The 14,557-nt window shown below is 40.5% G+C and overlaps 1 protein-coding gene across 2 annotated transcripts in view; it reads right to left on the bottom strand.

Annotated features, from left to right (window-relative positions):
* The window catches only part of CCDC30 (coiled-coil domain containing 30), a 94,469-nt gene that overhangs the window by 33,383 nt on the left and 46,529 nt on the right, over positions 1–14,557 (bottom strand). For both annotated transcript variants that reach the window (XM_089659388.1, XM_089659389.1), the window contains 4 exons: positions 13,911–14,026; positions 13,466–13,536; positions 8,369–8,561; positions 5,072–5,188 (listed from right to left, as the gene is read on the bottom strand). In XM_089659388.1, the coding sequence (XP_089515514.1) occupies positions 5,072–5,188; positions 8,369–8,561; positions 13,466–13,536; positions 13,911–14,026 (497 nt within the window). The remainder of the gene's footprint in view (positions 1–5,071; positions 5,189–8,368; positions 8,562–13,465; positions 13,537–13,910; positions 14,027–14,557) is intronic.

Genomic DNA, 14,557 nt, shown 5'->3' with positions numbered 1-14,557 from the left:
TACTGTGTTTTGTTCTTTGTAGGCCTCATTCCGTTTTCGGTAAACAGTAGAATGATGTGCTTTACCGAAAAGCTCTATCTTGGTCTCATCTGTCCACAAGACGTTTTCCCAGAAGGCTTTTGGCTTACTCAAGTACATTTTGGCAAACTGTAGTCTTGCTTTTTTATGTCTCTGTGTCAGCAGTGGGGTCCTCCTGGGTCTCCTGCCATAGCGTTTCATTTCATTTAAATGTCGACGGATAGTTCGCGCTGACACTGATGCTCCCTGAGCCTGCAGGACAGCTTGAATGTCTTTGGAACATGTTTGGGGCTGCTTATCCACCATCCGGACTATTCTGCGTTGCAATCTTTCATCAATTTTCCTCATCCGTCCACGACCAGGGAGATTAGCTACAGTGCCATGGGTTGCAAACTTCTTGATAATGTTGCGCACTGTGGACAAAGGCAAATCTAGTTCTCTGGAGATGGACTTGTAACCTTGAGATTGTTGATATTTTGCCACAATTTTGGTTCTCAGGTCCTCAGACAGTTCTCGTCTCCTCTTTCTGTTGTCCATGCTTAGTGTGGCACAGACAGACACACAATGCAAAGGTTAAGTGAACGTCTCTCCTTTTTATCTGCTTTCAGGTGTGATTTCTATATTGCCCACACCTGTTACTTGCCCCAGGTGAGTTTACAGGAGCATCACATGCTTGTAACATTCTTATTTATCCGCAGTTGTGAAAGGGTGCCAATACTTTTGTCCAGCCCATTTTTGGAGGTTTGTGTGACATTATGTCGAATTTGCTTTCTTTCCTCCCTTTTTTTGTTTTGTCCCAATACACACAAAGGGAATAAACATGTGTATAGCAAAACATGTGTTAATGCAATACGTTTCGTGAGAAATACATGATTTCCTGGAGAAATATCAAGGGTGCCAACAATTTCGGCCATGACTGTATATATATATTGCTTTACATCAGTTTCTGCCCTCAAGGAGCTAACAATCTAAGGTTCCTATCTCACATTCATACAGACCCTGATGAAGTCACGTGATTAGTGACACAACGCGTAGGTGACGTCATTTCCGGCGCGGACGCCATCTTTGTACTCTCGGATGAGCCCATGCAGATACACCCATACATGAGGCTCTAAAAGGCTATGTACAAGAAGTTTGGCAATGTGAGTTTTATGGTTATTGATTTATACCCTGCATAATAAACGGTGTTACACTATGGGGATTTTTTCTCTTTGCAGATTATTTTGAGAGCTGATCCACTGAGTAAGAGCCATTGGAAAAGGGGATATCTTGGTACCTTGATTTGGAAACCTTGTGTTATCTCTGCTGGAGGATTTATGCTGACCCCGGAAGGATCCGAGTGAGATCCATAAGGCTTATAGACCCTTTTGGGTCGCAGCAAGGAGGTGAGGAGCCAATTTAGCCATAAGTGGAGTCAGCACCTGAGCCTGCCACGCACAAAATTCACCTGTATGTGTGTGCTAATGCATTGCAGTGGACACTGTTCTCACATTTTATATGAATTTATGTTATTTATGGGTTTATAAATTGTTTTATGTTATTCACGATTGTATTTTGAATTTTCACTTTAGTGTGTTACACATGTGTATTTAAGTGGTTTGACACAGAGCACTTAACACTGATTCTATATGTTTCCCAGGATCTGGGATATAGTTGTGGTTTATTCACTATATATATAATTTGTGTTTATTTGTCACTGTATGATTGACCTATTGTGATTTGGTCTTGATTATATTGTTTGTTCACGGTATAAATAAGGGAAAGATTTTGAAAAGCGCTACACCAATCATTTATAATTTTATGTTTTTCACTTTGGGTAACAGGTGCAGGTGTTAGCAGCTTTTTTCAGTATATTAGGGTTGAGCGCAGGAGGTTTCCCCCTTACGTATACATACAGTATAAAGTACCATCAATTTACACCGATAGATATATATATATATTACTTTACATCAGTTTCTGCCCTCAAGGAGCTAACAATCTAAGGTTCCTATCTCACATTCGTACATACACATATAGAAGTGCTGCAACTGTTGGTGCTATACAAATCCTGTATAATAAATAATAATAATAATCATAATACACACACTAGGGCCAATTTAAACAGGAGCCTAATAACCTATCAGCATGTCTTTGGCGTGTGGGAGGAAGCTGGAGTACCCGGAGGAAACCCAGGCAGGGACAGGGAGAACATGTAGGCAGGTAGTGCCATGGTTGGGGTTAGAACAGACAACCCCAGTGCTGCTAGGCGGAAGTGTTAGCCACTGTACTTTACTTTGGCAAAGTGCAATAATACACAGAAAGTAATCAGATGTCAATTTACAATGGACTGATAGCATCTTAGGTTCCCACAAAGATTAAAAGATCAGCAATTGTAAATATATTGTAGTCTGCATCCCATAATAATTTGAGGTCTACGTCCGCTCTGCTGTAAGACCAAGGGAGCTGCCCTGCATCACCACCACTACTGCACAATTATTACTGGTATGGTTAGAAAGGTCCTTACTGCTTACTTTGTTTAAATGACTAGGTCAGCTAAGAAATGCTGGGGAATGAATACACACAGGTGTCATTTTTTCGTTGGGAACCTTTGGTAATGTTGAGGGGCCAATTTATGAATATTGCTATCAGCTCTCCAACAGACACTGCACTCTGCATTTTATAACTGAATGATGTGTGGAACCTGCTGTATGTTACAGAGTATTCTCTGCATGATGCTGCAGGGGAGGAGAGGCTGATCACGACTTTGACAGGTCATGTGACCAAACCTATAACACCGGACCCTCCTCCCCATTCATTAATTTAAGTGGTTGTAAATTCTTACATATACGCAGTGAGGTGACTGTCCTCAGGTGATATACAGAGATGAAAGAAATCCTCCTACATAAGTTGTACATGTATCTGCAGTCATCTCTTCCCTTCAGCCAACCAAAGTGCTGAATTTATAAACTTGCCTGAGAGTTCAGAAAACGGGGTGAAGAGCTGAAATTAAAACACTGCAGAGCTCAGTTAGGAGAGCTCTGAGAGCTGATTGGAGGGAAGAGACACCCCCACTCCACACAGCACACCAGAACAGAGCTGAGGCTGTCAATCTGCTGGAGGTCCGTCTCCTGCCTCATTTTTCTCTTGGTGTCAGAACAACTTGTCATGCTGATAGCAGAGCAACAGAGCAGCAGACAGAAATGCCATTTAGTGCTCTGGATTGAGACAAAAACACACAATAGAGGAATATGCTTTGTTCATATTTTATGTCTCAGGTTTACAACCACTTTAAATACTAATTCCAGCCAATGGGCACATTTCAACTAGAAAAATGACCAGCACTGGATGACTGGAGCAGTGAGTCTGTGGGGATAGCTTCAGAGGGGAGGTGAAGTTAGGGTCTGTGTAGACGAGCTGTGGTCTTGTGTTGATGGTGATATCATTTGGACCAGGGGCAGACTGACAACTCATGAGGCCCCCGGGCAATAGGGGATCATGGTGCCCCTGTGTCCTTGCCCAAACTCAGAAAAGCCTATGAAAAAGGTACCAGGGGCATCTCATGGGGCCCCCTACTGACCCCGGGCCCTCGGGCAGTGCCGAGTTTCAAAATGGTCAGTCCGCCCCTGATCTGGAGAAGCTTCTGAGATCATAAAGAAATCACTGAAAGGTGCATCTGGCATGCCTCAAGCTGCATTTGAATAGACTTGCATGGAGATGCAAAACTCTCTTGAACTCAACAAAAGCCCATCCACACAGGCTGTTAATGGGGTCAACCAGACAGATAACTTTTGAAGATAGCAGATGTGTATCTGTGTCCTTCAGAATGTACAGCTACACATTAAAAAATACAATTACAATGAAAAATAAAAAAGAGTCCTCATTTTCTGTAATTCTGTTCAGCCATCCTTAAAGTGATATTAAACGAAAAACCAAAAATGTAGAATATTGCAGCTTACCAATAATTAGATTTGGTGGCTGCATTAGTTTTCTTTTTTAGTCCTTCTTCACACATTTTTCACCTGGTGATCTGGCCAGTAACACATTTTTGTATTAGAACACCCCCACTCTGGAAGAAGGCTCACAGGGGGCACCTTTGGAAAGCAGCATGGTCAGTCTGGGGAGGTGTTAAGCAGTTACAGCAACCGTTTTTTTAACCTTTTGGGCCAAAGGTTTTAGATAAATGAAGGCGGACCATTGTAAGAACCGCTGATGGTGGTAAAAGATTTGTCTCAACCCTTTAAATGCAACATCTGCAGGACAGATTGTTCTAATAAAAAAACAAACAGACTTCCTGGCAGGATCACCAGGTGAAAATAAAAGAAAGGAAGCCATCACAAATAAGAATTGGTACGCTGCAATGTAATAGATATTTGCTGTTTGAGTTTAATTATTTGCTTTACTAAAAACCTGGACTGAGCTAAAACTACAGCCTGCCATGTCTGACCTCATTCTGAAAATGCTGGCTGCCTGGCTGTCTATAGCCTCAATACTTCATGCTGACCTGTATCAAGCAGGGGTGGACTGACAACATATGGGGCCCCTGGGCAATAGGGGATCATGGGGCCCCTGTGTCCTTGCCCAAACTCAAAAAAGCCTATGAAAAAAGATACCAGGGGGATCTCATGGGGCCCCCTATTGACCCCGGGCCCTCGGGCAGTGCCCAAGTTTCCAAATGGTCAGTCCGCCCCTGGTATTAAGTATGCAGATCAGTCAAAGTGAAGTCAGAACACCTGATCTGCTTAATGCCACTTTCACATGGGCTGCAGGGGGTGGTGAAAACAGTCAGTATTTCCACATTTTATCACCCCTGACCGCCCAGGTACAAAGCACATGTTGCTGCTTGGGTGATCATGCACTGCTGCAGCAATTTTAACATGAAATGCTGAGCTTGACAGGTGCCACTGTCTGTTGCAAATGAATAGGACTACAAGGCAAATGCTTAGCTTGCAGCTGTGGCTTGGTGCAACAATGCAAACAAAAAAAAAATCTGACACATCCCGGATATCTTGTATCATTCATAAGGAATTTGGGAAATGGTATCTCATTCACAGGCAGCTCCATATAATAATCTAACCTGTTCCATTTCTGACATCCTTTTGACATCTAAGCCCAGTCCGTCTGAAGAGCAGGCCTCATCTTTGGCTTCACGCTGCTCCACAAGTTCCGTCAGCTCCGACTCCAAATTTATAATCTGTTGGGTGGAAATAAAAAGAATAAGACAGAATCAAAATGAGGGAAGGGTAAGCAAAGAAAAGCCAGACAGACTTACCAATCAAAAACCGACATTGCTGCATTTTAATAAAAAATATTCTGGTGACAGTTTAGCCACGAAACCCAAAGATTGGACAATGGTGACAGGGGAGGGACTGGGGACACAAGCTGCACGTCAAATAGTGACCATCTCCCACTGCCTGGCTCCCTGCTACGCCTGTAAACACAACAATCTCACAAAGGCCGCACTATAGTGTTTGTGTTTGCTAGGTAACCACATTCCATTCATGAGTCCCCCACCAGCACTGACAATAGCTCTTTACTATCAGCTGACTACTGGCCTGAATCTATGGCAACACACACTGCCATCTTGCGGAAGAAAGCTGATACTGCATGTGATTTACAACCACATATATTCAACCACGATCCAATGCAGCCTTTCCCAACCAGGGATCCTCCAGGGCAGGGGTGTCCCAACTTTTGACTTTCCTGGGCCACATTGGAAGAGAGGAATTGTCTTGGGCCACTAATAAAATACACTAACAACTGCATGTATAGAATAGGCGTGTATGCATACAGCTGCAGGGCAGGGAATACCTCCACCTCCGCAGGGAATACCTCTGCCCCTTATGACTAGCTGTCTGCACTGACGGCTTCCCGGTGGGATTTTTCAAGTGGGTTCCAACTCATGTCTGAACCCACCCAAGTTCATTCCCATTGATCACCACTATGGCTGTAACGATATGTGAGTGGGGAATTAAAGGAAACCGGTCCAATAATTATGGAGGCTGTAATTGCTGACCTCTCTCTGAATATTCTAGTTATCTGTCCATCATGCTCATCCCCTGACTTCAGTACTTTGAGTTTCTGCCTTGGAATAAGTATAGATATAGCGAATTCTGACACCTTTCTTACATACATTTACAGCATGCATGTTCAATGTCTGACTCCAAAAGCATTGACACCAAAATACTTTCAGGCAACATGCATTTTTAAAAGAAAACAAGTGCAACCCCTGCACTTCTCCAAAGACAGGATCGCTTTAAGAGGCCCTCGGGTTTCTATGTTCTCCATCTTAAAAGCCATCCCTTTAGAGATACAGAATACGAATTCTTAAAACAATAGTTAAAGCTGAATTCAGTCACTTTCTAAAATATTCTGCATTACCAGGGGCAGCATGCACCGGCATGTCTTTGGAGCGTGGGAGAAAATCCAGGCAGGCACAGGGAGAACATGCAAACTCCAGGCAGGTGGTGCCGTGGTTGGGATTCAAACCAACAACCCTAGTACTGCCAGGCGGAAGTGCTAACCATTTAGCCACTGTGCTGTGAGTCTTTAACCCTGTGAATCTAACACTGAGTTGAGTGTTAAAGTTTCCAATATTGTATACAAAATTATTTCTTCCAAATGTATTTGCCAATTGTTATTGCTACTTGCACAAATCATTGTGCTGCCAGACAAAGCTGTGCTCCCTGTGCTTCTAGGTCCCATTGCAGGCAGATGGTCCCCCCGAGTCAGCAATGTTTTTTTTTCTTAAAGTATCCCTAATAAATGTATCTATATGTCTTTTGGATAATAACTGATGCAAACACAAGAATCACATACAAACCTAGCAGATCATTTCCTTGGTGGTAGGTGTCACACCCAGTACCCTAGGGCCACATGCCAAACTACATAGCATCTTTTTTTCCTATTACTAAATAGCTTTGTTATCTAAACGATGTCCAAGATCTGCTACACCAACTTTAATGTATTGATTCATAGGATCTAGAGCTTTTTCCAATTCATATCCTCTCCAGCCCCCAATCATAATGGTAACTCGTGTGCGTATAAATGTATGTCTTGCCTCTCACATGCAGGTAATATAAAATGGATTCAGGTACAGGAAATGTGTATATGTAATGTGTATAATTGTTTGATTATCTTAAAGAAAACCTTTACTGAAAGAAACAAAGACTGGCCTGTCTCTAAAAAAAAAAAAAATCTAAAAGAACTGCAAGGCCATGAAAACTGTACTGTATTACTGTATAGAGCATCCTTTCTCAACCAGGGTGCCCAGGCACCCTGGAGTGCCGTGAGGTTTCTTCAGGGGTGCCCTGGCAAAATGTCTAAAAATTTCCCAAAATTTGTATACAAGCCAGCAGGTGGAACAAGCCTCCCTTTTAGTTACACAAAGCCACAGGTTTTCATTGTGCACCATTACGACCTTCTAGCCGCTGGCATCCTGACAACCAATGACATCATCAGTTGATAAGGAGGATGTCAGCTGCCTGCACAGCATCCTAGTTTGACCCTCCCTTGCCCCTCTCCATCAGTGCTGGGGTCACATTACTGTAGTTCAATGATGGAGAAAAACTGAGGGAGAAGAGAAACATTGGAATACTAGTCAGTACCAGTGTGCAAAAATGTATTTTCTTTGAAAGAATAAATCAACTCTAATGTTGGGTGTCCTACATGTGTGGATGTTGCTGCGTTATATAAAACTATTAGAATAGTTTCACATTTTAGAATGGGGTGCCTCAAACCTGTTCATAGTTTTAAAGGGTGCCTTAGGACTGTCCATAATTTTAAAGGGTGCCTTGAATGAAAAGAGGTTGAGAAACACTGGTATAGAGCACCAAGTACAGATTTTTTGTTAGAATCCTTATGTACCCCCTTGGGAGTCTGGGAGCCCCTAGGCAGCTGAACAAACTGCCCCCACTATACTGTATCTCTGGGTACTGAAACTTGCACAATTCCATCAGTCTATTTAAACACAGAGCTCAAGAATGCCAATGGCATGTATTAGGGTGACTGAAGGAAGAACCTCATTACCTGATCACTGTTTTATCAAGAAATATGAAGTGGGGAAAAAAAGAGAACATCTTTCTGAAACATATACAAAGACATCTAGGGAGGGATTTACTAAAACTGGAGAGTGCAAAATCTGGTGCAGTTCTGCATAGAAACCAATCAGCTTCCAGGTTTTCTGTCACAGCTTAATTGAACAAGCTGAAGTTAGAAACCAATCGGCCACCATGCACAGCTGCACCAGATTCTGAGTGCGCCAGTTTTAGTAAATCCCACCCCGTGTGTATAGTCTTGGCAGGATCAGACTGTGTGAAGCCAGTAGACAACCTTGATGCCATCAGTAGGACATTGCATCCAATACAATACGTACAGTTCTCTGGAGCCCAGCTATTTCAGATTCCAAGTAATCTACTTGTTCTTTTGTTCGGTTCTGAGACTCTCCCAGAATGGATTCCAGTTCCTCATTGCGTTCCACTATATCGTCATACTCTGCCTGGAGCTTCTTCAGTTTGTGGAGGAGCTGTTTATTTACACATTCCTTTCCTTCAACCGCAAGTCTACATCTAATAAAAACAGAAAAATCATGTAGCTGATCCTTCACCTTTCACAACTACTCATGGGTGCATGGCCAGTGGAAACACTGTAAAAAAGTCCATAAGCAAAAAATGTCAGCATACCAAACAAATCTCAATTTGTTTTTTTACAGAGATCTCAATAGCAAAACCACCATTTACTACATGTTTTGACATTGAGATCTCAGTAAAAATTTTAGATTTTTTTTGTGGAATGACAATTTTTGCTTATATTCTTCCTGCTGCTTGTGTCCCTGAGGGGAGATTTATCACTTTGTCTAGAAGCAACAACAGTGACGTGAACAGAAATCTACCTTAACCTCCCTAGCGGTATGATTATTTCAGATTTTTGGTGCTGAAAGCGGTACCATTATTTTGCATGGAAATATGTAGTTTTTTTATTGTAGGCTGTAATATTTAGGAATAACTCACTGAAATCTGTCCGAAAAAGAGTCTATTAAACATCCCGGGTATGATAAAATTTTAAACACAAAATCATAAATTATAATTTAATAAATAATCATAAAAAATAATAATACATTTAATTCAATAATATAATCAAACCAAAAACACTGAAATTTGAAATATAGCGCCAAGTTCGCACATCACTGAGCAAAGTCACAAAATCATTTTCAGTGTCTGATGATGAATTTCCCCACAAATCATTATCACTCAATTCTGCAAGTGGTTCTGATTTACTATCGCTGTTCTCTAGCTGATCTAAACCCGCTTTTGACCTAAAGGGACGCTTTTTGGACGCCATGGACTTTTCTAAGTTTCCAGGCAGAAAGAACAGTCAAAATGCAGACAGGGGACAGGATAAAGCACTAGGGACAAAATGTATTTGAAATGGTTTGAAACAGCAATGTTTTACTATGTAAAATTTGTTTAGAAAAAAATGGAATTTTTTTACATTTTGAAATTTCCCGCCGGTTCCAACGCCCGTACGTCCCGACGTCACAGGGACCAGAACACAGAAGCCGGATGCCGTCATCGGCCGGAGGAGATGGCCGGGGACGCTGCAGGGGACACATCGCGGGAGCGAAGGACAAGGTAAGCTCTGCAGGGAATCCCTATGCAGTGCCGCATGGTAAGCCCGAGTGTAGCTCGGGGTTACCGCTTTTGGTACTGAAATTTTACCCCGAGCTACACTCGGGAATACCGCCAGGGAGGTTAAGTGGGGTACACACTATGAGAAGATCTTTCAATTTTCATAATAGTGTGTACACAATTGACAAAATTTCTGAAGGGACAAAATCCAAAATTCTTCTTGTACGTGAACAGAACTAACAATTTTCATTTAATGTGTACTGTTTTCGCATGAGAATAATTGGATACGAAAGATTGTGCATGATTAGAAACAATAAAAACAACAATAATCTTCTACACTACAATATTTCTATGTCAAACAAAAAAAGCCTTTGTCCGAGAATTTTTATACAAATAGTACCCACCCTTGGGTTCAACTTGCTGTGAAACATCGAGGAAAACCAGGCAATCGTTCGCCCGATTTTCTTATAGTGTGTACCCAGCTTTAGGCTAGGTTCACGCTGTTCTGACCAGATTTTGATCCAACTTTCAGTGCGATTATGTGGTGCAACTTGGATGATACTTTGATAGTAATTTGCATATTCTACGGGGCCAAAATTGTGCTGGATTTGCACCAAAGCAGTACAAGAACCTTTGCTACACGAAGCCGCATTGATGTGAATGGGCACCATTAATATAGGGCGACTTCGCTTGTCACACGATTCTGTGCTACTCAAGTTGCATCTCAAATCGCACCAATGTGAACCAGGCCTTACAGTGCATCTTTGGAATACATGGATATTGTATCTGGTTTTATCCCAGTTCTAGTATGCTTACCTTCCTCTTTGACATGACAACACAGCTCCATGTTTCCTAGCATGTTTTGTCAGCCCTGCCTACTTTCTTTTGATAGATTACAAAGAGCATAGACCTCACCTCATCTTTCTCCTCCTCATCTCCTCTCTCCCCTCTTCATCTCCTCATCAGACAATTGTTACAGTTCCGATTTCCCATCAGTTTTTAAATGGCAACTCTAAAACTGGGTACAAGCCACTAGTTTTTTTTTTTTTTCATTCAACCACCGCTGTACATAATCCTGCATCTGCGCATGTAAGGTGGATGTAGGAATCCTCTTCACTGAGCTATTGTATTCTGACAATTGTCTGCCTGCTGCTGATCAATGAAGGTTTTCAAACAAGACTGTTCACCAGAAGTCAATCTAACAATCGTCTTCTCCCACATGGAAGAAAAATATATTTGAAAGATATTCTTACCAAATATATATACATATATTTGAAATACTACAATTTTGGCCAATATATATATATATATATATATATATATATATATATATATATATATATATATATTGTTGAAATGCATTTTTTATATATTACAATATATGAAAAATATTTTTAAGAATATATTTTTTTTTAAATATATTCTTCAGATTTTTTTTAAACATACAAAAAAGTCATTTTAACATATATTTGTGAATGCATTCCAACAATGTAGATTAAATGTATTTTTAAAGACATACAGTATATATGGAAATGTATTTTTAAAAATATTTGTGATATATTTTGTAATATATAAAAAACGCATTTCAACAGACAGTATATACGGTATATATATATGTATAATTTATTTTTTTTTTTTCCTTCAAATATACGGAATACGGCCGAAATTGTAGTATCTCAAATATACGTCAATATATTTGAGATGAAAATTTTTTAAATATAACTATATATTTCTTCCATGTGGGCTGTCAAACAGCGTGGGCCACACACAGATCAAAATTCAGTCAGTCCCTGCTGAATCGGCCGAATTTCGATCTGTGTGTACCCAGACTAACTGAATTGGAAAATTAGAATGAATTGCCACTTTAATACATTGGTTCTGGGCACAACATCACTAAGGACTGTTGTTCAGTTCAACTTTCAATCAAACCCATAAAGGAGAATTAAATGAGCTGCTATTGCTGACCTCCTAATAATGATTGTTCCCTGGCAGTCTCTGGCTTTTGTACTTTCTTAGTCACTGACCCAGAACAAGAATATAGATTAGAAAAGTGGGGTCAATTTAGAAAGTGAATTCATAATTTTGTCTTTTAGTGACTGCAGCTCATTAATTTTTTTATGTTTATTTTTTTATTAATTATTTAAACATACATTTGGATCCAGTTGGTGCCGATTCCTCAAAACATTTTATTTTTAAATTAAGAAAGTACTGAAGTCATTGGATTGGCATGAAAGCCATGCAATAAGCAATTTCAGAATCTGTAACGGCAGTCTCTATAGGTTCTCAGTACAGGTCTCTATTAACAGCAAGTCTGTCACAAGGGCAATGAAACACAGAAGATGACATAGTCTGTTTTAAAGCGATTTTCCAGCTCAAATGCCAAAGACATTAATCCAGTGATGATAAATCTGCTTTATGCAATCTAATTTACCAGGTTAAAGTAGTCAAAATAACAGCTTTCATTTGTGGCCTCTTACACAGATTTATTGCTTTGTGATGAAATCACTTCTAAGGGTCAGCATTGCCAAAACGGACATAAATTCCAGGCGAAATCAAACCTCAACCCTAGTAGGGAGATCTCTGGATATTTCTCCTGGGAATTGGTGGTGGTGGTGGTGGGGAATCTCTGGATTTTTTCCTCAGGAATTAATGGGGGGGGGATGGGAATCTCTGCAAATATTTTCCTAAGGAACTGATCTATGGAGATCTCTGGATATTTTGCTCAGAAACTGGGGTGGATATTTCTCAAGAATTTACCTCCCTCAGGGATTGGTGTATGGTGATCTCTAGATACTTCCCTCAGGAATCAGAATGTGGAGATATTTGTATATTTCTCTTAGGAACTGATGTGGGGAGATCTCTGGATGTTTCCCTTAGGAATTGATGTGGGGAGATCTCTGGATATTTCCCTTAGGAATTGATGTGGGGAGATCTCTGGATATCTATCAGAAACTGGTGTGGTGAGATCTCTAGATATTTCTCTCAGGAATTGGTTTGGGAAGATCTCTAGATATTTCTCTCAGGAATAGGTGTGGGTAGAGTTCTAGATATTTCCTTCAGGGATAAGTGTGTGCAGATCTCTGGATATCTGTATCAGGAATTGGTTTGTGGCAATCTCTAGATATTTCCCTCAGGAATCGGAATGTGGAGATCTCTGGATATTTCCTTCAGGAATAGGTGTGGAGATCTCTGGATATCTCTATCAGGAATTGGTGTGTGTCAATCTCTAGATATTTCCCTCAGGAGTTGAAATGTGGAGATCTCTGGATATTTCCCTTAGGAATTGGCATAGGGACATCCCTGGATATTTCCTTTAGAAATAGGTGTGTAGAGATCTCTGGATATTTCTATCAGGAACTTGTGTGTGGAGATCTCTGGATATTTCCCCTCAGGAACTGGTGTCGGGGAGATCTCTAGATATTTCTCTCAGGAGCGGATGTGGGGAGATCTCTCTTTATATCCCCAAGGAATTGATAAAGGAAAATCTCTCAATACATTTTGTTAGGAACTGGTACAAGGATACCTCTCTATTTCCACCAGGAATTGGTGAGTGGGAGATCTCTAGATATTTCTCTTAGGAATTTGAGCATAGCAGATCTCTAGGTAGATCTCTTAGAAAATGATATGTGGAGATATCTGGATATCACTCTTAGGAACTGCAGGATTTTTCTTTCAGATTCAAAAATAATTACTTTTTATGAATCAACAACCAAAACTAAATTGTTGGCTGTTGTAGCCTTTAAAAGTCCAAATTAATAGAGGGGTTTCTTGGTCTTACATATACATTTAGGGATGGTGGCTACCCACTTAGCACCATAGTCCTTTTCAATTCCCTTTCTAATTACTTTTTATGAAGTTCTTCACTGTCCTGCTTGTTCGAGCGTGTGGACATGGAGTCACCGTCGCTCTTTTCACTCTGTAATAAAATAATCAGTTATTAAAAAAATTATTTCACTTGCAAAAGTATAGATGAACACATATGAATAATAAAAAAAGACCATTGTCCTAAGTTTCCAGGGCCTCAGCTATCACAATGAAATCACAGAATCTTAGGCCTCACATAGAGAAAAAACATTGTTTCAATAACAACCTATACGATTCCCCTTTTTTCTAAGACAGGTTGGAAAATGAAAGGGAGAAGATGATTGGTTGCTATGAGGGGAGATATTTCAGGCTGGCCTGAATTAGAATGAAATAAGTGAAGTCAGTATGAAGGGGGAAAAATGGGCACATGTGGTCCTTCAAGTATTCTCACACAATGGCCTACACCCCAGTATCCCAACTCTCTACCTGTTCTATGTGCTTCTTCCATTCAGAATCCAGTGCTCTGACTCGTTGGCGTAAGGCGAGAATCTCCTTATCTAATCGAAGGTTATGTTCTTTGGCTTTTTGCAAATCAGCAGAATCTGCATATATATAGATCATGTACAATATACATTTAGTTCAGAGGACACAATTTCAAAACACATTCCATTATATGGTACATGCCAAATTTTCAGTTATGCTGACATTTCATAATTAGGGACTGTATACACAGGTGCATTTCAAACACAGGTCTGCAGATTTGATGACGGATTTGAGGCTGCCTTAGACCAGCTTTGTGTTGTGTTTCTCTAAACACAGCATACCACATTGGAGAATGCTGCCATTTGTGCGTGAACACATGTTTTTGAACTGTACTGTGTACAACTGTAAAAGCCTGCAATTGACAGCTACCTATGTACACCACATGTGCATCACAGACTGAACATGAAAGTATATGTAAACCCAATTACTAATATCTCATATAAGCTTCATCATGTTAACGCATTTTCAAATATCATTTTCAATATCCCTGAGCAGATGCCTCTCTGAAAATAATTCCTAGTTATCCTGCCATTGTGGTTTTTGTTCAAGCACTCCTGCTATGGGGTAACAACGTTTTCCCGAAGTTCTGT

This window comes from Staurois parvus, unplaced genomic scaffold (genome assembly GCF_062004578.1).
Source record: "Staurois parvus isolate SC_StPar_1 unplaced genomic scaffold, SC_StPar_1.0 ptg001151l, whole genome shotgun sequence".
In the NCBI taxonomy this organism is placed as follows: Eukaryota; Metazoa; Chordata; class Amphibia; order Anura; family Ranidae; genus Staurois; species Staurois parvus.
Note: the sequence above shows the minus strand (reverse complement) of the source record. Positions and strands in the feature narration are given on the sequence as shown.